General features: G+C 46.8%; 1 protein-coding gene and 1 pseudogene across 1 annotated transcript; one reads left to right on the top strand and one right to left on the bottom strand.

The window, feature by feature from the left end:
• Window positions 1-235: 235 nt before the first annotated feature.
• LOC149336669 (neprilysin-3-like) lies at window positions 236-22,691 on the bottom strand. Its single transcript, XM_089554202.1, has 8 exons — window positions 22,533-22,691; window positions 19,924-20,095; window positions 18,982-19,080; window positions 17,575-17,859; window positions 15,624-15,821; window positions 11,111-11,346; window positions 9,456-9,578; window positions 236-580 (listed from the first exon to the last, which is right to left on the bottom strand). Exons 1-8 carry the CDS (start codon window positions 22,689-22,691, stop codon window positions 236-238), a joined length of 1,617 nt encoding a protein of 538 aa, XP_089410328.1.
• Window positions 2,290-3,536, top strand: LOC149336670 (uncharacterized; annotated as a pseudogene).
• Window positions 22,692-26,817: the final 4,126 nt, after the last annotated feature.

Here is a 26,817-nt window from a genome sequence, read left to right as displayed (position 1 = left end):
AACTGCCTTCCAAACAACGTTGCCATCATCACTTGTACAAGTCTTTTCACTGATAATGTAAAAACTTTCCTGTTATTGTGAATTTGTACTTTTACTCTTGCCACGCCTTATGTAGCACCACTTTTAAGGGGCCTTTAAGGTAATAAAATGAAATGATATAGTTCTACACAATGCTTCTTTTCCATTGAATTAATCCAATTTAATCCCGAAAAGGGTACAGCGCCCTCTATGACGGTCAGCCCCAGAAGGAGCACTTGTCGGCAGGATTCATGCGTGCCACGCGGCTGCAGCGGAAGGCAGCCGAGAATGCGTGCAAGTTCATAGCGGGCACATTGCAGCGCGCTCGCGCGCTCGCAAAGCGCCCATTGGGTGTGAGGCTGTCCTGCTTGCAGGTCGTCATGCAGTGGCCCACAAAGAAGAGCTGCATCGGGGTCAGGTTGAGGCCCGGCAGGGTGTCGGTCTGCTGGGCGCTGGGCAGCCTCTGGAAAGCTTCGAGCGCCGTTGCTGCGCCCACCAGATCTGCAATGTTGTCAGCCTCAGCCGGGTCACTGCGCCTGCCAGTCCTGGTTGTCAACCACGCCTGCAGCGAAGGAATCGGGTTAGAAAACGCGGGCAGTACCGCGTTTATCTTTTCATTTCATTGGCTGTTCATACAGCATGCGGCCGAGAGGGTAACACACATATCTGAAGCGTGCCCAACATTTCTGGAAAAAAATGTGGATATTGCAAAATTGTAAGGTACTGTTATGAAAATGCCGAAGATCCAATCTTCCAATGTGCACCAAAATCTTTATTTTAAAGTTTTTCTATCGCTCACATGGAGCAGTTAAGACTGCCATAGAAAACCAATGGGGAACGCTTTTGACGATCGCAAAACGTTAGTAGCAAAGAAATGCAAGCCTGTGGACTGGATATCTGCGGGTATATGGATTATTATAGTGAGATCTTACCAAATATGAAAAAATTACGTTCGTAAACTCTTTCATGTTTGGGTATGACAACATTCTTTTAGGAGCAGAAGGAGTACGAGCTGTGTTTTAGTCATACCGGAAGCCCATCTTTATGGCATCAAAACAGGACGGCTTACACCCATAGCGGAATTTGAACAAGGAATTAGAAGCCCACAGTTTGGAATGCGGCTTTTCAAATGCTGATGCCGCCACAGCTGATGGCGGTGTAGAGGCGCACAAAACCAGGCATATTCGTCTGATCGGACATAGCACATTTGAATTAGAGAAAAACTAGCGCCAAACTATGCACACCACCAGAAAAGAACGAGGAGTTTTTTCTCTAATACAAGTATCCACCAACTAGCCAAAAAAAGAGGTGTTAATGAACATAGCACAATTCGGCTAAGTCAGTTCGAATGAGTAGCGAAGGTTAGGTACGAATGCGGAATGCAACCAAGTGCCAACGACAACGGAAGCGCCATTACGAAATGTGCGCATGAACGCTCCAAAAAAATATTCGCTCTATGAAACAGAAATTCAACTGTCGCGAATTCATTCATACCATGCACAATAACTGACCGGAGAGCTCTGCCTTCATGTGTAGCAACAGGCACTGATCGCGATAAATCTTACAATCTGACGCCTACTGTAACTATACTGCTTGACTTTCTTGCGTAGGTTGTTACAGTATTATTGCCTTCTGTTCTATTTCGACTGTATCTCTATTAATGGTGATTCTTGTTGTTCTTTTGTACTGCCGCCGCGGTGGCTCAATGGTTGTGCCGCTTGGCTGCTGACCCACAAGACGCTGGTTCGATCCCGGCCGTGGTGGTCGAATTTCGATGGAGGCGGAATTCTAGAGGCCCGTGTAATGTGCGATGTAAGTGCACGTTAAAGAACCCCAGGTGGTCGAAATTTCCGGATCTCTTCACTACGCCGTCCCTCATAGCCTGAGTCGCTTTGGGACGTCAAAACCATAGTAAACCATAAACGAACCAACATACATGCAAACATGCATGCACACATACGTACCGTGTGTTGGAAAAATTTACAGTTCACCGCGCCGTTGATTTCAGTGGCGCTGTGGTCTGTAAACTTTTGCAAGAGACTGTGCATGCATACATCCGTCCATCGAGCTGCCTTTTTGTGGTGTACTGATAGCGCATGCGCATGTTTTAAATACTGCATTTTCATGTATCGCTTATCAGCCACGCAAGCAGTCGTCGACAGATCACATGTCCATCGGCCTATAAAAAGGCACTGTATCAATAAACGTTTGTTCAGTTCCAGCCTGGCGTCCGTCTGTTTCACAACAGTTGGCGACGAGGCAGCGACGGCGATGGCCGTCGGCAGGAGCGGCGAGTATCGTCTCGGCACGAACGCGTCATGGGACGAATACGTCGAGCGCCTGGAAATGTTCTGCGAAGCGAACCAGATAACGAAAGAAGAGCAGAAAAGAGCAGTCCTGTTGAGCAGCTGCGGCGAAGAAGTGTACGGGCTCATCGTAACTGGTGAAGCCAGAAAGACCGACAGCAGCAACCTACGAAGAAATCAAGACTGCCGTTCGCAAGCACCTGCATCCAAAGCCTTCGGAGCTGTATGCAAGGTTTTTGTTCTACAGGCGAAACCAGGCTGCCGAGGAATCTGTTGCGGACTACGTCACGGCGCTTCGGAAGCTAGCCGAAGACTGCGGTTTTGGCAGCGCCCAACTCCCGTTGGACGTCATGATGCGGGATCGTTTCGTATGCGGACTCCGGAACGAAGGGGTTCAACAGCGACTTCTCGCAGAACACAGCCTTACGTTTAAGGTTGCGTATGACTTGGCCACAACTGCAGAAGCAACCGCTAAGCAACAGCGAGACATTCGCAAGCACGGTCGATACGAGACGGACTGCCAGGAAATGGTACAAGCAACCCGTGCGAAGCAAGACACCCCAGCGGAGAGGTCCAGCTGTTACCGGTGCAACGGTAAGCACGCTCCACATTTGTGCCATTTTAGAAAGGCGACATGCTTCAACTGCAAAAGGGTTGGACACATAGCTAAGGCTTGTCGGTCGAAAGACAATAGAACTGCTCGGAAGACAGCGTATGAGCAAAAGAAAGGAGATAAGAGCAAGGGCGTGTACGAAATGAGTGCGTTGTTTTCCCTGTGCGAAGTGAATGAGCAAGAACAGAAGTTCATGGTTCAAGTAGTGATTGAAGGGCAAGAAGTTCCGATGGAGGTTGATTCTGGCGCATCGTGCTCAATTGTGAGTGAAGATACGTTCAGGGTTATTGAAGGGAATCACAGTAAAATACCACTGCAAGATTCTGGAACAACTATCGTAACCTGGTCGAAGGAGGCGTTACCCGTGCTGGGTCAAGCAACTGTCTTGGTGGAATTCAAAGGCAGGAAGGCAAAGCTACCTTTGCTCGTAGTACAGAAGCAAGGTAACAGCCTGATTGGGCGAAACTGGTTTAACTCATTAGGTATTGGCTTGCGGGGAATACAGCAAGTAAACGTGGAGGACGTGCCTTCGCGATGTCCCGAGGTGTTTCGCAGGGACCTTCCTGGCTTCAACGGACCGCCAGTTCACATCGAACTGAAAGATGACGCCCAACCGGTGTTCCTCAAAAGTCGACCAGTTCCACTGGCCCTCAAGGATGACGTGGCCAACGAAGTGGACCGCTTGGTGCAACAAGGTGTATGGGAGCCCGTCAGCTACTCCAACTGGGCAACACCACTGGTAGTGGTAAGAAAAAAAGATGGAACTTTACGTCTTTGCGGCGACTATCGCAGCACCGTAAACAAAGCTATTAAGAGCAGTGGATACCCCTTGCCCACTACAGCTGAAATGCTGACAGCTCTAAGTTCAAGCAAGTTTTTTACCAAGTTGGATCTAGCCCAAGCTTATCAGCAGCTTACGTTAGACGACGAGACGGCTGAGGTGCTCACAGTCAACACGATAAAGGGACTGTACAAGGTTAAGCGGCTGCCGTTTGGCATTTCGGTCGCACCTTGGGTTTTTCAACGAGTCATTGACACGCTGTTAGCGGGCATTCCCGGAGTGAAAGCTTATCTGGATGCCATATTAATTTCTGGATGTAACGCCGAAGAGCACGCCGAGAGATTACAGACTGTGCTATCGCGTCTGCAGAAGGCACAGCTACGAGTAAACAAGGACAAGTGCGAATTTAACCAGACGAGCATCGAATTCTTGGGACACAGGATTGATGACTCAGGAGTACATCCCAGCCGAAGCAAGACGGACGCCATCCGGCAAGCGCCTGCGCCCGCAAGCACAAAGGAGCTGCAAGCCTTTTTGGGATTGCTGAATTTCTACAGCAGTTTCCTGAAGGGCAGGACGGAAGCGGCCGAACCGCTTTATCGACTGCTCGACCGTGACCACGAATGGAAGCGGACAAGTGAGCATCAGCGGGCGTTTGAGAGACAGAAAAATTTACTCAGCTCAGACTCCGTACTTGTGCCTTACGATTGCAAGCGTCCTTTAATTTTGTGCTGCGACGCATCGCCTGTGGGGGTGGGAGCAGTGCTAGCCCATCGTGCGGATGACGGGAAGGAGCAGCCCATAGCTTATGCTTCTCGCACTCTTGGCGTCAGTGAACGCAACTATGCTCAGGTTGATAGAGAGGGTTTGGCTGTGGTCTTTGGCGTAAAAAAGTTCCACCAGTACCTAGCTGGGCGAGAATTTACAGTGATAACAGACCACAAGTCGTTACTCGGCCTGTTTAACACGGACAAGCGAGTGCCCGAAGTAGTGTCGCCCAGAATGCTTCGTTGGATTTTACTGTTGTCTGCGTATAACTACCACCTTGAGTACAGACGAGGCCAAGACAACTCCAACGCCGATGCACTCAGTCGTCTACCAGCCCCGGGAGACGAAGACGAGCAAAGACCGCCTGGGGACGTGCTCTTGTTGGAAGCGGTCGACTGCGCACCGCTGCAAGCGGCGGACATTGCTGCGCTGATCAAAAAGGACTCGGTTCTATCCCGGGTAAAGGAATGGCTACTCAGTGGCTGGCCGTCAACACAAGTGGACAGCAAGTTTGCGCCTTATGAGGTGAGACGGTCGGAGTTGCCCTTGCATCGTGATTGCATACTGTGGGGGAATCCCGTCATAATTCCAACCGCAGCAAGAGAGAATGTGCTGCAACTTCTGCATGCAAATCATCCAGGGATGAGTGCCATGAAAGCATCAGCTAGAGGGCTCATGTGGTGGCCGAAAATGGACCACGAAATTGAGGAGTTTGTTCGGCACTGTCATCCATGCCAGAGTAACCGGCCAAGTGATCCCAAGGCTCCAGTGCATTTTTGGATCAAGCCAGATCAGCCTTGGAGTCGACTACACATTAATTTCGCTGGCCCAGTTAAAGGAGCAGTTTTCTTAGTTGTGGTAGACGCGTACAGCAATTGGGCTGAAGTCGAAATCATGCCATACATGAAAGCTCCGCCTGTCGTCAACAGCTTAAGGAAGATGTTTGCGACACATGGTGTACCAGACGTTATCGTTTCAGATAACGGCACAGCTTTCACTAGCACAGAGTTGCAAATGTTTTTGAAGTGTAATGGCGTGCGTGCTATTTTCACTGCACCTTATCACCCAGCCAGCAATGGTAGGGCGGAGAGGATGGTAAGAGAAGTTAAAGAAGCATTGAAGAAGCAGCAGGAAGGTTCGACGCAGTGCAAGATTTCCCGGTTTCTGTTCACGCAACACACGACGCCACATTCGGTCACGGGAAAATCGCCAGCAGAGTTAATGTTCGGACGAAGACTGAGGTCAGCGTTAGACAGACTCCATCCGGACCGGCAACACGCGCCTGAGCTACAACGACCGGAGACTAAGGTTTCGTGTCGGGGACGCGGTCTACGCTAAAAGCTTTTGTCCAGGTCCAAGGTAAAAGGCTGCCAGGGTTGTGGCAGTCAGAGGTCCGGTGTCGTACGTGGTACAGCTAAACAACGGCGAGCGTCATCACAGGCACCGCAACCAATTGAGTCGCGCCTGGACGCGGCTCGAAGTTGACCCAGCCACAAGTGAGGACTACCACGTCAGGCTTCCTCTTACAGCTAGGCAGCCACAGCCGCTGTCAGCTAGCCCAGCAGCAATCCCTGGGGCGAGTCCACGCCAAGCCACCCAAGTACCGGTCGAGCCGCGAAGATCAACGCGTGTTCGACGACCTGTCCTGCGTTATGGAATTGATGTCTAGGAAGTCAGTTTTGGATTGTGCAAATAATCTTGGGAGGAAGGAGTGTGGTGTACTGATAGCGCATGCGCATGTTTTAAATACTGCATTTTCATGTATCGCTTATCAGCCACGCAAGCAGTCGTCGGCAGATCACATGTCCATCGGCCTATAAAAAGGCACTGTATCAATAAACGTTTGTTCAGTTTCAGCCTGGCGTCCGTCTGATACACAACACTTTTTTTAACCCTTACGGTTCTATGCAAGCTCCGCTAGCACAAGTGAAACAAGCTATAGTCAACGCTACACGGGCTCTCAAAATAAAGCCGGAAAGCCGACAAGGTAGAGTAGGGCTGCAATAATGGTGTAATTATTCGTTGGCATCCACGCAAACATAATCAGCTAACACAGTTCTCACTTTGAGCTGTCGTTCAATTCAGAGTCATCCTATCATTTGGTAACCGTCCAGGTTAGCTTAGTTGGTAAGGCAACTGCCTCGGGCAAGCTGATGTACCGGGTTCTATCTCCGGACGAATACGAATTTTGCCTTAACTGTGAAGTTTTGTGAAAACCACATAGCTTTCATTTTTAGTCGTGTTGCTGGGCTTGGGTTAATGGTAATGAATAATGACTCCCGTATTTCAAGCCGGCGGACGTAGCTTGTGATGGTCGTCGGGCCTATCGGTAGAGAGCTGCCATGCATGGCCGTCAGACTAACATGCATCGCCACTCATTGTCTGCACTAAATGCGAGTCCTCTTAAACCACGCATCATCCTCATCACCAGCCTAATTCTCAACAGCTTCTCCCATACTTCTTCAGTTAACCCTGGCCTACGCCACTTTCTAAATCTCATCCACCCGCCAGGCTCTTTGCCGGCCCTGTTACGCTTGCATTCTTTTGGAATGCACTGGTTACCCTTCAGGGTTATCTCACCATCCAACTATATGAGCTGCCCATGACCTCTTCTACTTTATTTTAGCTATTGTATCACTAACTTGCTCATTTGTGCGATGACCCACTTTGGTTTCTCGTTAGTTCGGCGAGAATGAGAAACCATCACCTCAGAGACAGGACATGTAAAACGATATTCACGGACGCCACACGGTCTAATATGGGATCATACGTGTATGTAACATGTGCACCCGCACAGATAGGAACAATCACCAGCACAGCTGGGCCATTTTCCAATCCACCCAAAATAATCAGTCTAGAAACTCACACGGTAATATGTGCCATACAGGAAGCATCTTTACTCACTAAACAATAGACCACTGACATGAATATCTATACCGACTCCAGCAAAGCCGACCGCAAATACAACAGACTACTGGGAACTCACCCTAATGACATTTTAGTGGAATTCTATAACAGCAATCCGAACATTACAACCACCCTGCATTGGATACCTGGTCATGCTGGGATCGAGGGAAATAAGTTGGTTTCATCAACGGGCCCACGAAACCAACATCCGTTCGCCTTCGATCCCCTGGCCAAATCCAACGTCAGTGGAGGACGCCGCAATATACAAAGAGCAAATAGCTGTAGACTACGAACATCAGGGAAAATCGCACAATTTTACCTCAACCTCACCCGTAACTTAACGCGGAACAAGCACACGTTCTTCGCAAAGTTCAAACTAACACTCTCCTCACCCCACTAACGCTCTAGAACTTCCGATGGCATGACACAGCTCACTGCCCCGAGTGTCGAGGGGCAGACACAGAGTACATTCTCTACTCATGTAACACTGTCATTACCTCTCCTTATTTCCCTTGCCCTTCCCCTCCTTCGTGGAGTGTTTGGCTTCACTCGGGCTCGGCAGACTATCAGCGAGTGTTGACGGAACAAGCGCTCTTTCTTCTTCACTGGGCCTTAGTACTGGCCTCAGAAAAAGTTTTTTTCCTTCCTACCTTCCTACTCGGTAACGTTACACAAATCATTGCCGTTTCCTAACTTCAAGCCTTCACGTTAGCCTACAAGTTTCTGACACAACTTCACCAGCGAAAGTACGAGACACAAGAAGAACACATGACAACGCTCGCACAGATGGAAATTTGGCAACCGGAAGACCCAGCGCATAGCAAGTTGCCAACTAAACGAAGTAAATTGTAACAAGGTAATCATGTGGGCTAGTTGGGGTATATCAGACATAACTTTACCAGCGAAAGTACAATACACCATGAGAAGAACACAGGACAACGCTGGCACACATTGTGTTCTTCTCCTGATGTACTTTCGCTGGTGAAGTTATGTCTGATATACACCAACTAGCCCCCATGGTTACCCTGTTAAAGTTTCCGGCCCGTTTAGGTCCACTCAACAGTCACGGTGGCCTTGTCTTCCCGCACCCGAACTTCAACCAGCAGCGTGCGTGCAGTGTGGTTGTTGTAAAAGGTAGCGAGCTAAGCGGTGATGGGCGTGGAAGGCTATGGAAAGCATCTGTTACATGGGACGAAGGAGGCTCACAAGCTAGTTAACGAAGACGTAGCACCCATCCCTTGGCCAGGCCGCTGCGTCAAGTCTTGTAAATAGAATAGCCTCATTCATCATGAGAATATGTAATATGAGAATATGTAAGAGAATGTCTACTTAATGCAGGTAGCGACCGCAGATCCGGATCATGAGAGGGAAATAACTAGAAGAATAAGAATGGGGTGGAGCGCATATGGCAGGTTCGCTCAGATCATGAATGGCAGTTTACCATTATCCCTCAAGAGAAAAGTATACAACAGCTGTACCTTACCGGTACTCACCTATGTGGCAGAAACGTGGAGGTTAACAAAGAGGGTTCAGCTTAAGTTAAGGACAACGCAGCGAGCTATGGAAAGAAAAATGATAGGTGTAACGTTAAGAGATCAGAAGAGGGCGGAGTGGGTGAGGGAACAAACGCGGGTTAATTGTATCCTAGTTGAAATCAAGAGGAAGAAATGGGCTTGGGCAGGGCATGTAATGCGAAGGCAAGATAACCGCTGGTCCTTAAGGGTAACGGAGTGGATTCCAAGAGTAGGCAAGCGTAGCAGGGGGTGGCAGAAAGTTAGGTGGGCGGATGAGATTAAGAAGTTTGCGGGGATACGGGGGCTGCAACTGGCAAAAGACAAGGTTAATTGGAGAGACATGGGAGAGGCCTTTGCCCTGCAGTGGGTGTAGTCAGGCTGCTGCTGCTGATGATGATTTGTGGTTTTGTTAAACACTTTGTGTACAAACGCAATGTATTTGTAAAACCAGCGTCGGTAAAAACAGTTGTCGCCGAAAATGTTTTCGGCGTGAAATTCGGACGCATCTTTTGCTAAGCTTCGCGTAATCCCTGGCACAGCAGCTTTACCTGTGCGTGCGAGTCACGCAGGCACTTCACCCTCTGGTTGAAGGGGCCCCGGGTGTGCTCCTGGTAGCAGTGAATCATTGGGCCAGTGACGTCGTATGCGGTCATAATCTGGTGGGCCAGGGCCTGAAGTAAACACGCGCAGGCATTACGAGGATCAGTCAGAGCGGACTAGGTTTAAGCGCAGGTTGTTCGTTTTCCCGCACCTTCTTTGAGTTTCGGAATTCACGTCGGGAGCAGTTTACTACGAATACCCGTTGACCATTATAAACAATACAAGCGAGCATATGAAAGGCCTACCCTGAAGTGGAGGCTGTCAGTTCGGTTTCACAATTTTTTTTTTGAAACAGTTCGCAGGACACGACTGTATAGAGCTGAGCAGAGGCATCGCGAAGATTTCTTCACAATACATTTCACACACCTGCTGGTCATTCAGCCCAAAAATTCGAAACATTGTGCTCAAAGGAAAGCCCATGGCACTAGTGCCGCAAATTTCTGCCGCAGAAGCTGTCATTTTTGTTCCCTACACCATAGTTATGGCCGAGTCGTTTCAGTATCCACCACATATGTGGCACGTGAGGGGTTTGATCCTATATATATATATATATATATATATATATATGTGTGTGTGTGTGTGTGTGTGTGTGTGAGAAGGGGAATGAGGGGAATGTGTGAAAAGGGTTACACATTTTTAAGAGAAGCCAACAGCCACAGAAACCAAGGAACACAGGAAAGTTTTAATTTATTTTATTTATTTTGTGGTGTTGATCAATTTAGAATATTACTGAATATGTTATCGATTAAAGTTAATTTATTAGAAAAGCAGAAGAAAAAACAACCACATGCTGCCGGTGGGATCCGAACCCACGACCTCCGAATTACGCGTCCGGTACTCTACCTCTGAGCTACGGGGACGGCTGTCAAATCTGCTTTCGGGGGTTGTTTCTCCTGACCATTCACATATTTATTTTTATTCTTCGAGAAAGTCGTCCACCTCCAGTCACATCAATCTTTTGGTCTGCCTAAAAAGGCAGATAAATGCCTGAGGAAGAGTTTGCCCCCTTCTTGTTCCCATTCAGGAGTACGAGAAATTCAGAACAAAATAGAAATGCAGGCTGAGTAGTTACATTGTAAAGTAGTGTTTTATATTATACATTTTTTTTGTTAAGCAAATACACGAGAAAAAGCGAATAAAATGAAAGGAATAATTGCACCTGGAGTGACAAGCACAAAGCGATCTTCTTTTGAAAGCTTTCAAAGACACGCTTTCTTGAATAATGTTCGCGGCAGGATGATGATCACTTAAAAAGCTGTTTTTTTTTTAAGTTAGCCTTTTGGAGCCACAGCTTGCACGTATTTTTTCTTTATTTTAATTTGTGTGTTGCAGTTGTGTACTTTCACAAGATGCTTGTGGCAACATGCAGCATGATCAAAATGCGTTTGTCAGTAAATCGCTAGAGCTATCTCTTTGTTTTCAACATTTCATACAGTAAGCAACTGGTGTTTTCTAATCAATCTAAACAATTTAAATGCTGAACTGATCGCGCAGGCCAAGGCGTGCCGAGAAGATGGGCCGTTTAAAGTTGGTGCTCTCGGTGGACCTGTTCGAATGGTTGTGTCCCCTTGTGAAACATTTATTCGCTTTTGCGCAGACTCACATCGCCCAGGCTCCCGTAGTTCAAAGCAGCGTTGCCCTCAGGCTCGAAGAAAACAGGCAGCAGTGCCCCCGCCGGCACGATGACGGCGTGACTGCCCTCCGCGTAGTACGGGCTCGTTCTGCTCACGTCGAAGTGGATGCGCGTCAGGTCGGACCACTTCTCGCGTGCCCTCGCCGATCGGGCTTTGAGCCATTCGGCGAAGAACACGCCGGTCGGTGCCATGTCCGGGAAGGAAGCTGCGTGCACAGATCATCATCATCATCATCAGCCTGACTACGCCCACTGCAGGGCAAATGCCTTTCCCTAGTCTCTCTAATTAACCCTGTCCTTCGCCAGTTGCGGCCACCGTATCCCCGCAAATTTCTTGATCTGATCCGCCCACCTAACTTTCTACCGTCCCCTGCTACGCTTGCCTTCCCTTGGAATCCACTCCATTACCCTTACGGAAGAGCGGTTATCTTGCCTTCGCATTACATGCCCTGCCTAGTGCGTACACAGATATTGATGGCCAGACTATCATCAAGCGAGTGTTCTGAGTGCAGCAGTAAACGTGCTAAGAATGATGGTTTATGGGTGTTTAACGTCCCAAATCTACTAAGACTATGAGGGACGCCGTGGTGAAGGGCTACGGAAATTTCGACCACCTGGGGTTCTTTAACATGCACTGACATCGCACAGTACACGGACCTCTAGAATTTCGCCTCCATCTAAATTCGGCCGCCATGGCCGGGATTGAACCGGTGTCTTTCGGGTCAGCAGCCGAGGGCCGTATCTACTGAGCCACCGCTTCGGCTGAAGAATAATCGGTAAACCATATTCAGGAAAGCAGACAGACGTGCTCAGGGTGTTAACATTATTTGCAGAAGCCGATTAAAGGGCAGATAGCAAGGGCTCAGACCGTTTTGTGCAATCAGACACCCCTCGACTCATGCTCAACGCCGCCGCCTGGTGTCACGTGGGGCTGGCTCTATGTAATTGAAGTCTGTGTTCGGGAGTGACTTCGAAGATGACCGTTCAGGGAGGACACTTCAAAATATTGTCCACTGTGATGCGGCAGCTTTGTCTGTGCAACTATACCGGCACCATTCGTTTAATGAGGGAAATTCTGCTTACTTTCTTATGCTGCTACACAGTCGTAAAAGCTGTCTCATTAGCCTCTTTTTCAAGTTTTGTCAATATCTCAATCAACGATTCAAGTAAAACTGTTCACTTTAAACGTTTTCAGTCGCCTATTTTTTGCCAAGGTTAGGGTTCTTAGAATTATGCGTTACGTGTCTCGAAGGAGCTTGAAACTTAAGGGCTTTCAAGACAACCCTAGATAAAACAGAGCCCTACTCTCTAAAGAGGAATACGCCTATATGGGGGTAAAAAGGAAGTAATCTGTACTCTAGCACACACCCTTTTACAGAAGGGTGTTTTTGCTAGGGGACAGCTTTACTCCCTTTTTACCCTTTTCTGTTTAGAGTATAGGGTTACGAAAAAACCGCGATCCACACTGCATGCGTGCTACGATGCTTAACGTTTCTTTCATTTTACCTGCATTTAGGCTTTTCGTCTAGAGGCACAAAAGGTAAGCTTCCGAACGGAATTAGCAGTGCTTTTGTGACGTCACCTTCTGTCGAAAAAATTGTGAGGGCACGTTAAGAGGCGAAAGCCGAGGACACTATGCCGTGACGACTTCTGGTGGATGTGACGTCACACCGTTCCCGTGGCTACATCGATACCCAAATTATGCATCTTTCGTCGATCTTAAGTATTAATTACGCTTAAATATATATTTTTCCATCTAACTTGATGTGACGACTTCCGGTGGACGTGACGTCACACCGTTCAAGTGGCTATATCGACGACCATGCTATTTCGACGCAATTTCGACATTTAGACTATAATTAATTAAGTTATAAATGTACAGTCATCAAACTTGGTGACTGTCTACAGTCATCAAACAGTCATCGACAGTCATCAAACAAGACGCCTTTGCGCATGTTTGTGTAAATGTATAAATTGACTCCCTACGTGTGAATAAAATTCAGTTGTAAGTTCAGCGCCGTCAGTCTGTTTCACCTTGTCCTCTGTCCGTGTTCTTAAGCGCTGGTTTTTTGCGATGAATCACCACCAACTCGACCAATCCTCAGTTCTGCTGTTGGTCCCTAGGTTCATTTTTTCCTACTCTATCTGAAGCAACCATTGGTTTTATTCTATCCTTTTTAGTTCCCGAGTTAAGCGCGTGTGACACGCTTTGTTAACGGACGACAGTATGAGCCATTAAAGGCTTTCGCCTTAAAATGCATGTACAAGGGTGAGTGCTCTGCTAAAGCCTCGCACAATCGGTGGCTATCTGACCACGCCGGGTCAGCTGCCCCACGATCCTCTGAGAGTGTCGGCGCCCCTCGAAAGTACCAAGCGACTCTTGACTCTCAATCCCATATTCCCATATATATGCGACTCTACTCGGACAGAATCGCGTTTGGTCTTTTGAGCACTCGATCAGTTAGAGCGCACTATACACGGGAAAAAGAATTCGAGATGCCTAACACAGGCGTCAGGGTCACATTCGGTTTGCTCGGCCTTTGCCCTGCAGTGGGCGTAGTCAGGCTGATGATGATGATGATGCATCGTGTCCTACATTTTCGGATAAAAATTTTGTAGATTGGAAAATTGTGAGATACTGCACTGGGAACATTGACGGTAACGGTCCATTATTCTGATATGTAGCAACATCTTTCTCTTAAAGTGCTTCCATCGACAGCATCGAGCGGTTATTCCTGCCATAGAAAACCAATGGAGAAAGCTTTTCAGGATAAGAAAAACGTTAATAAAATAAAAAATGCGAGACTTCCATCGGGTGATCTGCGGACATATTGATTGTTATAGTGAAAGCTTACATTATATGAAGAAATTGCATACATAACGGCTTCCTGCTCAAAATTTATTTTGTCCAAAATTGTTGGGTATCTCTCCGCAGAGCATACGAGCATCTGTAATGCTCATTATCCGGTTCCTAATACCATTGGCGATGAGTGTACATTTGTTGTAACTTCATAGCGCAGTATTTGTTACACCCTGCGATAACAGTTGGGAGATCGCCATTCTAAAATCAAACCCTACAAATTACTGCAGACACTGATGCGACCAGTAAAGCACACCGTGGCCTATGTTCTTCACAGCAGCGCCTTCCATTGTTGCTAGAAAAAAACGAAGTGTGCCATTTACGACCTCATCAAGCGGTTACATCTGTGCCCCAGAGAACTCCAAGTTCGGAAGATGTCTGTGCTGCGCGAGCAGAGACAACCTGAAGCCCCCAATGCGGCTAGTGTGACTGTATAGGCGCCTATATAGTCACACTAGCCGCATTGGGTGCTTCAGGTTGTCTCTACTCGCGCCTATACGGTAACTCTATATGTGGCCAGCTACTTATGGCGAGCTTAATCGTTCCCACGAAAAGATGGCTATTCAAGTGTGAGTCTTTCGCGCACAAGTGGATGCGGCGAATCTTCCGGTGCAATTGTAGCTGTGAAGTAGCGATGTTGGCGGTGATTCAGTTAACTAGCGTTTGGATGACTGCAATTCCAGAGGTTGTCCCGTTGCAAAGCGCCCGTTTGCTTAAGCTCTTGTTGTCGACTAAGCTGATCCGGCCTACTGAATATTCACTGCCTGCCTGGAAGCCTCTGGAACAGCGGCAGTGAGTAAATTGTTCGCTGTCCGGCTTCTCTGCTTGGTGCGGCATAGGCTCCCCAAAACTCCACCACATGCCCAACAATTCTGCACGGAACTATTTTTGAGCCGGAAACCGTTTACGAATGCAATTTTTCATAAAATGTAAGTTTCACTATACCAATCAATGAGTCTGCAGATAACCCGTGAGCAGTCTTGCCTTTTTTTTCTATTAACGTATTTGCTATCGTCAAAAGCGTTCCCCATTAGTTTTCTATGGCAGTCTTAACTCGATGCTATCGATGGAAACAATTAAAAAGAAAGATTTTGCTGCACATCAGAAGAATCGACCATTACCCTCAGTATTTCTATGTATTACCTTTAAATTTTTGAAGTTTCTGAATTTTCGTCGTAGAATGTTGGACATGACCGTGCTCGGAAGTTTTGGATTCTCCCCTTATGACTTTCCTGATCTTTCTCTATACGTCGTACGGCGTGGTCTGAATAGATATGCACCGGCAGTCTAATAAAAAATACTAGAAGTTATAACTTATTCCTCTAACGCGGGAACATAAGGCGCGTGGACTTGCTCTCCAATTAAGTCATTCGAGGTCAAATTATATTACGCTGTGCATGCTTGGCTGAAGGGCGGAGCAGTTGCAAAGGGCTTCTTTCGTTTCCTCAATAACCATTCGGCTGTTTCTGTCATATGTTCAACACGCGGATACCTTACAAACACTAAGCTTTCCAAAAGACATCGGTTGCGAGCAAACGGAAAGGTCGTTTCCTCTAAATATCGAATTCTACTCAGCTAAATTGGCGGACGCTTAGTCCGATACATGTGCGGTGAACCACTTACCATAATGCCCATCCACGAAGGAGTCGTCGTGAATCTGGCCGAGACTGCCGACGCGGAACTTAATCCTGTTCAAGTTCCGGTGGGCAAATTCGAGCACGGTACCGTTAAGCCAGCTGGAGTTCTTCAACGCCGCACTGAAGGCTTCGCGGATATTGGAAAACATGTCCACCGCTCCCCTCACAGCATCCAAGCTCACGCCTGCAGAATATACACTCAGAATTATGCCATGAATTACAAACGCCGTGGATGCTAGCATATCCTCAGTGCGACACGTCAAAGCAGCCGAATCTTAAACGAAAACGAGTTTTTCCTGTAGAAGTGCTGGAAGCAGTATTTTGTGAAGGTCTGGAACAGCCTTTCCTTCTAACAATCTGAACAGAATTTCCTTCTCACAAATCGACTAGCAGACACACATAAAGATAAACAGATGATAGATAGATTAGAATTTATAGCTTAGGATTATGGCAAAGCTAGTTGTGACGTTAGAGTAAAGTATTTCAACATTTACTCACGAAGCTATATTTATCAAAATCTTCATATTGTTACGAAGAAGACGAAGGTGGCAGTGGCGCGGGACGGAGCGCTCGCGCTAGGCCAGTGGCCATAAAACCATTTCTTAAATCATTAAATCACGCCTCGTTCTTTGGCTGGCCACCGCGTAACAATATTCATGACAGATGTGACACTTAATGACACTTCAGATGTGACACTTCATGACTTCATGAATATTCATGACACTTCAAATTTTCTCTGTCTCCTTCCGTTTTCTAACGCCAACGTCGTTTGTAAAGGGTGTTTGCACAATGAGAGCCAAATGTTTAAGTAACCCCTTAACTAGTCCGGCCCCTCGAGTAAGAAGTAGAAATAGCGACAACTACATGTGGCTCAGCCCAGAACAAAGAGAATGTTTACTCCGTGGCTGCCCACTCACATCGTTTCGCCTGGACGGACACCGATAGGGTACAATGTCGACCGAGTCCAATAGCTAGCCCTCCTGCACAATATTGCAGCTGGCCAGCAAGGACACCCAGCAATTTCAGATGGGAAATACTGCGCCGATTGAGACGAACACTGCTTTAATACCTCAGAAATATCCCTCAACAGCTATTGGTCTTCAAGATGTTTTACATGTATGCCAGTAGAGCTGAACGATGACTGTGGACAGACGACTGGAATGCTCGTTTTGTTGTGACTAGTTTATACGGCTAAAAATAACCGGGAAACTTTTTCACCGGCGAAAAATTTCGCAAACTTTGAATTGAAAGCTTGTAGAAAACATCCATATACGCTGGTACCACTGAGCCTTTCGCCGTGAATATGTTCGTCTAACCGCAGTGGCTAACAGGAGCCTCGTACCGCGTCTGAACTCGATTTTCTTCGGGGAGTCAGATGCTTCATTTTAATCACAGAAAAACCTGTCTCAATAAAGCTATCCATAAGAAATCGAGCCCTTAATAAATTTTCTTCAAAGTGTGCACATTTACCGCAGCAACATATTAGGTACCTACGAGTCCAAATATTAGTGCATGACTGCGTAATAATGTCTTATATTCATATGAAGCCACACATTCTGGTGTACCATCTAGGGAGCATTATTTGCTTCTCAGCAGTACAGTGGAGAATTTATACCATCCCAAGCTCTAAACATCCGCTAGGTAAGAAAAACTCTTGTCCTCACCTTTAAAGAACTTTTGATCTTTATAGATAAGTAGCAGGGCTCCTCTATACGAGTGACAGGCAGATCATACTGCCCGGTTAGTTTTGGGAAAGACGATACGCTCTGACCGACCGAGGAACGTCCTTCCCACTCGTTTCGACATCATCCACCAGGCTTTTAAGCGCTTGATTAAATAATGTCGCCACCTCGGGCAATGTACACGACGTCCTTAGCAGTCTATGCTATTCCCAAGTGCGAGCAATTGAGGCTCCAGGAAATGCTGCCGGGACTTACGAGATCGGAGGTAGCGGCTGGCTATGGCGAACTGCATCACCTCCTGAACATGGTTGTAGCACACCTCGTGCTTGTCCTTCCCGCCGGCCAGCTTTGTAGGCTGCACATAATCGCTGAGGGCGTCGAAGAGGCGCCAAGCAAGTACTGTGCGGAATCCATGTTCGCCCCAGTGGGAGGCCTGCAGCAGTTCGCCGAGTGCTTTGAGGAGCTCCTCCTGGAAGTGGATCATGTCGGTGCTTCTGTACATGCCCTTGGTGTAGCTGGCAACCGTGTGGGACCATTTCTCTGCAAACAGAAAGAGGGGCAGAGGCTTACCTCCATGTCACGGCTACCGCAAGCTTTCTAGTGGCGGCTGAGACAGAAGAGCCCCTTAGCGCTCTGCTCTCGTACGGTGCTAGCTTAAAAGGCTCCAATAAAACATGGTGCTGGGCTAGTTGGTAATTCATACTTGGTAGGAAGACAGCGAAAAAAACGACAACCACAGGGGAGGGCAAGACACAAAAGAACGCTTTCTTTTGTATCTTGTCCTCCCCTGTGGTTGTCGTTTTCTGCGCTGTCTTCCTACCAAGTTAAAAGGCTCGTCTCCGGGAACCACGCGCAGTACCAGGAAGGTACGATAAAGGTGGTGTCTGTTAGCAGCCTGAGGGATTTTATCATAAAATTAAAAATGTGGCAGGTGTTGAGGGGTTGACTTTTTGCACACACAAGTTATCTTTATGATATTGAAAGAGACAGATATAAAGCGATAGAGAAGTCGACTGGAAGGAACAACGAAAGAACATTCCTCCTCAGCATGCTACCGGAAGTTCCCTCGGCAGAAGCCTTCATGTCCCCGATTTCCTTGAATGAAATATTAAATGGCAGTAAATGCGAGGAGCCCTTCATGAACTCGTGCACCAGTGATACGAAGGGTGACAATCTACCTTGATTGAAAGTAAAATGTTACAGAGTGATCAAATTAACTTCATGACATCCTATTTTATATAATCCGACTTAAAATGATTTACTAGATACCAAGGCTCCATTTTCATGCAAAGAAGCATCAATTTTTTCAGCATCACCACATGTAAGCCCTTTCGCATTCACCGCAGACTCACGTGACTGTGACCGAGAGGTTTCAGACCCAAGTAGCCCTCATGGCTACATACGCGCGTTGCAACTAAAAATTGGTTTCAAATAACTCTTCCCTCAAAGAGCATAGTGGCGCAGACGCTCGCACAGTTGTACTGGTACTTCTACGATTGCGAAAACGAATTATTTACAGAAAAGACGGAAACATTTATAGGTCTATGCCTGGGGACATATCGGGTACCTTAACCAGTACAGATAAGCGTATGCTTTGAAACAACGGAGACAGCGGCGGCTTCAGCCGCGTATCTTATCTCCGTTAGGTGATCGTGCACTCACCTGGCATGATCTTTGGCGCCGTCTCTTTTCCCATATTTTCGATGATTCGAATGACGAACTTTGTATTCGGGTTTACGTACTTATTTATAGCAGCGACCACTGCACAAACCCAAGAGACAAAATCATCAATACATTTAATCATACACCAAAATCCTTAAACATGCCCACCTCGATACTTCAGCAGGCTTCTGCCTTTTGCTTCATTTAGTTTGTAAGAAAATGCAGGAAAACCTTAACCTCTCAAAATGCTGCGATTTTGTTCCAACTACGACCTCGCTGGCTTCCAGCAGGTCTGGGTTGATTTTAAAATCGATGCGAACAACTTATCCGTTTGTTTTTAGTTGTTCATCACGGCGCAGGTATTTTCTGTAAGTGCAAGTTGCAGTGATCTATCAGCAGACAGGCTAAGCACCGTAGAGCGGCACTTTTTTTTTTCGTTTAATATCTAGATCGCTCTAAACAAACCAGAGAATTAAACAATAAATTTACGACAGTGTTAAAGAGCGGAGAATTGCATCGCTATTAGTACTGGAAACAACATCAGGTAGCAAAGTATTCCACTTAATGGCCGTCGGTGGAAAAATTAGGAGGGAAATGGGTTTATATCAAATTATTACAGTTTGAGGTTTTAATTTTAGTCCCTTCTATTCGAAACATAGGTAGCATGTTTCATCTATGCTTTCATGTGAGCAGTAAATTATATTTAGCGTAAGACGACCATTTTTTCGGTGATCTTTCAATTCATTCCACAAAAAGGTGTGGTTATTCCAGGACATACTAAAGTTTCTATGATTGTTGCCAAAACTCATCCTGCTATTTTATTTTGAAATTTCTCAAGCTTGATTTTATGATCTGCAGTAAACGATGTGAAAGCATCCCACATGACATATAGGAAAGAGGCACCTTCAGTGAAAACGTTAATTAGTGGGAATATACTCTTACGTGCTTCGTCATAATTGCTCAATACTGTAGCAAACTTGGCATCCTTCTTAATGTCGTAGCCAGGATACAGGCGCAGCTGATCGGAGAAGTATTCAGTGACTTTGTTGGGCGACTGCCTCTTCAGTTCGTCCCGTTTCTCGTGCCACGCTTGCTGGAAGCCGCTGAGCCTGAACTGCACACAGAATTAGAAAAAGCAACAAACAGAAAAACAAACTGCCTTTTTGTTTGTTTGCCTTACGTACAAATTTAAAGCTCTATCGTAGGTAGCTGCATTCAAAGAATCTGTCACATCCATTCCTCGCCATCGGAGGCACAGTACATTGTCGTATGTACGCATACAGGGTGTTTGCGGGGACACTTACGCGATAGTTAAAAAAAAAAAACAGAATTAAGATGATCGTTGCGTAGCGGTTATAGCGGCGGAAGTAGCATACCCTACAAATTAAATACAATGTGTTGATTAGTTCAGTAATTACAAAATTATCGGGCTTACACTTTCAATTATAGCGGTTGAATGTTTGGTCGTATAAAATTGTACTTCATGCAACATGAGGTACTAGATAGGGAAAAATGTGATTTACTTCCCCAGTTGGCAGCTGCGGAGACCGAGGGAGTGTTTCATGCGTTCGCAGTGTCGAAATTCTCGGCACCGTAGGACCGAAGGCTATTAAAAAAAATGTTAACAAGGCCAGGCGAAGAAGATACGGGCAAATTTTTTTCTTTAACACAGCTTTATAAGAAAAACATCGTGACCCGCGCGCGTGATACACAGTCATAAAGGACACGGCAGTGCTTGTGTTTACAGAGTGCACGCATACCGGGAGTTTCACCTAAGATGACCTGCAATTTTTTGAAATAGGATCTTTTCGTTAGAAGACCGCCTTTGTTTTCTCCACACAGCATTGTCAGCGGTGTAGCACAGCAGAAGTCACCTAATACGTGCTTAGTTAACTTAGGTGAGTTAACTAATATTGAATTGCCGATTTTTTAGCTGTAAGTGTTGTCTCCTTATTTACTGAGAGGCATGTAGCCAACGATAAGTAAAAGTCATATCAGTTTTAAAAATTTCGAAAGCGCAATTACCCTTGGGCGATGTGGCCCCGCAGATTTGGCCTATATGGCGCCAAAATACATGTGCCTTCGAAAAGTTGGCAGGACAAGCAACACCTCCAGTGCACGTAACTCGTCGAAATGCCCAAAATATGATGAACCACAACGGCGAGGGTTAATACGCTTTAAATATTCTAATAACTGAAATGAATATTAATTACAGTGGGCTACATGCCTCTCAGTAAATAAAAAGACCAATCACTTTAAAAAAGTTAGAGGTGCACTGAAGAGGAATCTTAACTCGTCTTTTTGCCGCGGGAACTCAATCTACATGTTCCGAGCATTCTTAGAAACTTCGATTTATTGCCCTGTGTGGCCGATTTCCCTAATTAAATCGAATTAACGTCCGGCTCCCGCCTTTTTTTTAATTCTCCCTCGTACGGTGGGCGGAGTTGACCAACGCGGGGAGTGCCTTTCACCCAGTCCCGTGGCGGCTTGCCGCTCTGCCGTCGGCGGAGTAATACGTAGTAGTCCGTAGAAGCAAATAGGCCGCGCGTATTTTTATTTCTGCGGGCTTATTATGCGGTTATATTATCTGCAAATGAAGTTATTTGTTCAAGGAAACCTAAAAAACAAAATGAAGCGAAAGCAAAGCCTCCACGGAGCTGGCTGAAGGGCACTCCACGCGTTGGTCGACTCCACGCGTTGGTCGCCCACCGTACGAGGGAAAGGCGGGAGCCGGACGTTAATTCGATTTAATTAGGGAAGTCGGCCCCACAGGGCAATAGGTCGCAGTTTCTAAGAATGCTAGGAACGTGTAGATCGAGTTCCCGCGGCAAAAAGACGAGTGCAGATTCCTCTTCAGTGCACCTTTAAGGATGAAATTAGTCAACCAGCCCTCTAGTTAGCGTGCCTTAGCTGCATTTTGATGCGCGCTACACCGCTGCCAATGCTACGCCGAAAAAAAGACCTGACCACTGGCTGGCATTGGCTGCGATAAGGAGCCAATGGTGAGGTCCGGTCGCCAGTCGTCCAATGGCCGGGTCGATTGGCATAAGGGTGCTCACACAGTACCCGACATAAGGGTACTAACGGAGAGAGAAGCTAAGCAGAGCCACAGTGCACAAAGAGGAGTGAGGTACAAGCGCCGACTCAAACGAGTAGATTGGCGTTACAAGAGCGAGAGGTGTAGGGTATAAGGAAAGAGGAAAGGGAAAGCGACGAGGGGTGCGACTGCGCCTCGAGCGGAGTAAAGTGCTAGCGCTCTGTTCGACAGCATCGTTATTACGCAATTGCCAACATAATCAGATCATGCAGTTGCATTAAAATTTACGGCACAAGAGGTCAAGTCATTGTCGTAAACGATTGCGTGCATCTGCTTTTCTTGATGCGCGGAACTTTTGTTAAGAAACTCTCGCAGTGGGAAATGAGCAGTCTAAGCAGACTGGATCCCACAGACGCTCGATTATAGTTCCTTTCATTCGTCCGTATGGCCACGCGGCGGGTTGCTCCACAGACCGGAGCGTAGCAATGATTAGACATCATGGCCAGACGCCCACCTGCACGGCCCGCTTTCCTTCGATGAAGGCGTCGTCGAAGAACCAGAAATCAAAGATGGCGGGAACGCCGATGTCGATCGCCAGGCGCACCGTCATGTCCAAAGGGTCGACCAATGGAACGGTATTCAAATTGAGCAGGTCCAGGTTCAGCGACACCATCCACGACTTCAAATCTGTAAGCTGCGAACGTTCAGCGTGTGCACTGGTTAGCTCTGAAGTTTGCAGCCTGGCAATAAATGCGCTGGAGCACCCCCCCCCCCCTCACCCCGGTAAACCTAAGAGTCCCTTGTTGTACACAGCGGATTGCTCCTGCTGATAGCTCGTCATAATCATCGCTACCGCTCACCTGTGCCCTCTATGACCAGCACGTGACGCCAACTGGCGTGCTCAGGGCGATCTATTAATTAGTACTTTACGCTAAGTGATACAGCGATGGTGGTACACGCTATACAAAAAGTCTGTGCTTAACCAGCCCTGATATTTTAGCTATTCGATACATGTCGATGTGTCTTAAAATAGCGGAAGTGGCAGCAGCGGCATGCAGAACATTCATGGCTTTGTTATCCTGCTAGGTTTCATGCTTTGTATGTTTCAAATAGTAGATAACTAAAATATTACAGGGGACACTTAAGGAAATTCCGTGCAACTAATGCGAAATCAGTGAATTTTATTCCGGTTACATTCTAATTCTATGTGACATTACTCCTGTATATATATATATATATATATATATATATATATATATATATATATATATAGTAGTTGCAGGAGGTCTTGTCGTTCAATGGGCCAGGAAGACTTGTAGAAGAAGGGGTCACAACCTTGCAATTATCTTAATTTAATACCGACAGTTTCGGACGGAGGACCGTCCTTCCTCAGGGTATACACAAGAATGCTCCTTGTGTATACCCTCTTGTGTATACCCTCTTGTGTATACCCTGAGGAAGGACGGTCCTCCGTCCGAAACTGTCGGTATTAAATTAAGATAATTGCAAGGTTGTGACCCCTTCTTCTATATATATATATATATATATATAGTTTTACGTTAGGCGGTGCATGCATAAGGAAGGAGAGAGAAGCTCTTGAGTTTGTGTAGAAGACGACGGTCGAGCAGTGTCGGCTGGTGCCTGCAGTAAACGCCTGTGGTTTGAAAGCCCTGTCTTCCGTGTCCGCCCTGTCTGCAATCCCAAGCGGAACTACCCCGTAACTCCTTGGTGAAGGACAATATATATATATATATATATATATATATATATATATACATATATGGCTTCTCTCTCATATATATATATATATATATATATATATATGAGAGAGAAGCCAACAGCTACAGAAACCAAGGAGCACAGGGGATTTTTTCAAATTATTTTTTTTGTGGTGTTGATCAAGTAAGAATATTACTGAATATGTTGTCGCTTAAAGCTTATTGATTAGAAAAGCAGAAGAAAAAACAACCACATGCCGCCGGTGGGATCCGATATATATATATATATATATATATATATATATATATATATCGGATCCCACCGGCGGCATGTGGTTGTTTTTTCTTCTGCTATATATATATATATATATATATATATATATATATATATATAGATCGCCTGAAGCATGTGACCTGAAATTACACTTTCTCGATGGTAGCCACTGCACAGCCCACATGTATCGTACGGTATAGTAAGGTAACATCCTCATCGGCTGACAGGTACGCGGGAGAGCTTACAGTATGGACATACTGTCAGCAATACAAATAAAGTTCGCCCTGAAGAAAGTCCTATCAACAGCCAGCGGTGTAAAACACTCATCGATTCCGCTGATGGCAGCCCTTGTCAAGAGCCGTCTGGGTGCTAGAGCTACCATATCACCGTAGGTGGAATGATTGCATCCAAAACAAGGGGAACGCGTGAATTTCTCCTTGAGAAGTGTGGCTCTCCGTCTCGCTGCTGACGACTATGAATGTGGTTGGGCCTCCGCGTATTAGGCTGGGGAGTTTGACACTCTTGGGAAGAAGGATACTTTTTTAACCACTCGAGATTACTACGTCCCCACCATTCCCTGTGATATTGTCAAGGTCATCGCATAAAATAACATTATCGCATTGCAGTACCACGTGACTCATTGTCATCGATCCCATGACCGATTGGTCACATGGTCCTGTAGCCCCCCAACGTGTGGCATAATATTTGTCAATGGGTAATCTCTTGTCATCCAACAAAAAGGCCACACGACCTGTTAAATCACCACGACTATAGAGTTAAACAAAACTGCAAATGGTCCCTTGAACATGTTTTCACATCGCAACCTTTCTTCCACATCTGCGTTGAACACACAGGTCCCACTGAAACTCCTATTTCGTTGCGTCACTTTCATTCAGTTTCTGCGATCACAAATCCTTATGGCAGCCGCGGTGGCTCAGTTGTCACGGTGCGGGACTGCTGACCCGAAAGACGCAGGTTTGATGCCTGCGACGGTGGCATTTGAAGGGAGGCGAAATGCTAGAGGCCCGTGTACTGTGCGATGTCAGTGCACGTTAAAAACCCCTGGTGGTCGAAATTATCCGGAGCCCTCCACTACGGCGTCCCTCATAGCTTGAGTCGCTTTGAAATGTGAAACCCCGTAAAACGAAAACCAAACAAATTTAATGCATACACCTTCGGGCCCCACAGCACTGCACAGTGGTCAGTAACCATACTGTTGTACAGTGGTGAGCAGCCTTGTCTATAGCGCTTGAGCAGTGCGCACTTGGTAACAAAAACCGAAATTAGAGAGCAGCCCCTCATTACAGGGCAAAGTTTTCTTGCCTGCTTTGCTTACGAGGCTATCTGGCGCTACTTCCGTGCAAGCGTTGCAGCTGGACCGTAGAGGCTGCCACAAAATCTGGATTTGTTTGCAAGGAAGTGCACCGCCCGAGCGCTCTAGACAAGGCTGCTCACCACTGTACTTCACTGTAGGGACTGACATTTCGAACCTGCAGGTAGGCAAACCGGAATTCCTTGATAGTGGATTTCGGATATGTTTCCAGTAGTTATGGTGTTCGGGTTGCTCAGCCCAAGGTATACGGAGTGAATCTCGGCCGCGGCAGCCGCACATCGGTGCACCATCATCGCCAGCCCAACTGCACCATTACACGTTAGTGGTGCGGGAGGGCGGCTCTTCTTCTGTTGACTTATTCTACCACCTGTCCTTCAATGCGCTAGGTGCGGGTGCCTTAGCCTCGTAAACTTTGCGGTATCATCCGCACTGCTGACACTCTGTTACCTCCTGCTACGTTTACCTCCGCTTGGATTGCACATGCTACATTAAGAACAGTATGTTATGTGTTCTCTGTGTTACATCGGCATTTTCCTGTTCATAGCTCACTGCGGTATCTCAGTGTTAATGTGATAGCGTTTAGGGTCTCGTGTCACAGAAAAGATTCGGCGTCGTCAGCAATGAGCGAAAAATGTACGCAAAATGAAAAGTTCCCACTTGCCAAGGTGGATTGCAACTTGGCAACCTTGGCATAAACGACCGTAAGGGAGCCGAGGGAGCGCAAGCAGGACAACCTGGCTTGCGGTGGCTGTGTTTGAACCAGCTAACTGCCGGAGCAGTGGCGCGTCACCTAACCGCCGCACCACTGCGCCAGTTGTGGTACACGAGTACCCGATGCGAACGGGACCTAATAACGCTTTCGCGTTTTACTCCTAAAGATGGAGCTTAAACGCCCCCGAAGTTTTTATTTGAAGTTTTTTCGTCAACATCCAAATTCCGGCTTCATAGTAGAACCCCACGCCTGTGCATTTGGGGTATTTATTGATATTTCCATGAAAGCGAAATGCAAAGTTTCCCTTGGGATGTCGGTGTCAGTCCACGTTAAAGAACCCCAAGCTGTGGAACGTACTGCTGCAAAGAGCAGAAATGACAGAGAGGCCGAAGCTGTCGGCCGCCTTTTCTGGGAAAGGGGTTCTTTAACGCAAAAACAAATTGCCATTTAACCTTTTTTTTTTATAATGAAGCGTGTCGCCTAAACACCGCTGCTCATTACCACCTATCATGAGACACCAAATATATCCGTCGACGTCTCTGTCCTTAAATTTTCCTCAACTCACCCTATCCCTGTAGGAACTGGCCATCAGAAGGCAGGCCTGGAAGAGTCCGGCGGCTTTCTGCCAAGCAGTTTGGCCGTTGGCCGGCACAACTTGAGCGGCGAGGGCAGAAATTGTGGATCTTCGTAGGTCATTTTCGGCCTGCGTGTATGGGTAACATAATTGAAAGAGCAGGTGAGCTCCGTCACAGCAACTTTAAA

This window comes from Amblyomma mixtum, chromosome 7 (genome assembly GCF_055824585.1).
Source record: "Amblyomma mixtum isolate Tamu chromosome 7, ASM5582458v1, whole genome shotgun sequence".
Classification (NCBI taxonomy): Eukaryota; Metazoa; Arthropoda; class Arachnida; order Ixodida; family Ixodidae; genus Amblyomma; species Amblyomma mixtum.
The sequence above is the reverse complement of the archived record's forward strand: the minus strand, read 5'-3'. Positions and strand labels throughout refer to the sequence as shown.

Excerpts from the sequence above, each read along its gene's own strand:
- LOC149336669 (XM_089554202.1), bottom strand. The coding sequence starts at position 22,691 with ATGGTGTCGCTGAACCTGGACCTGCTCAATTTGAATACCGTTCCATTG. Across the intron at positions 19,081-19,923 it reads GAGCAATTATGACGAAGCAC|TGGTCGCTGCTATAAATAAG; the intron begins GTAAGAGTATAT and ends GGGTTTGTGCAG. Across the intron at positions 11,347-15,623 it reads CTTCGTGGATGGGCATTATG|CTTCCTTCCCGGACATGGCA; the intron begins GTAAGTGGTTCA and ends CTGTGCACGCAG.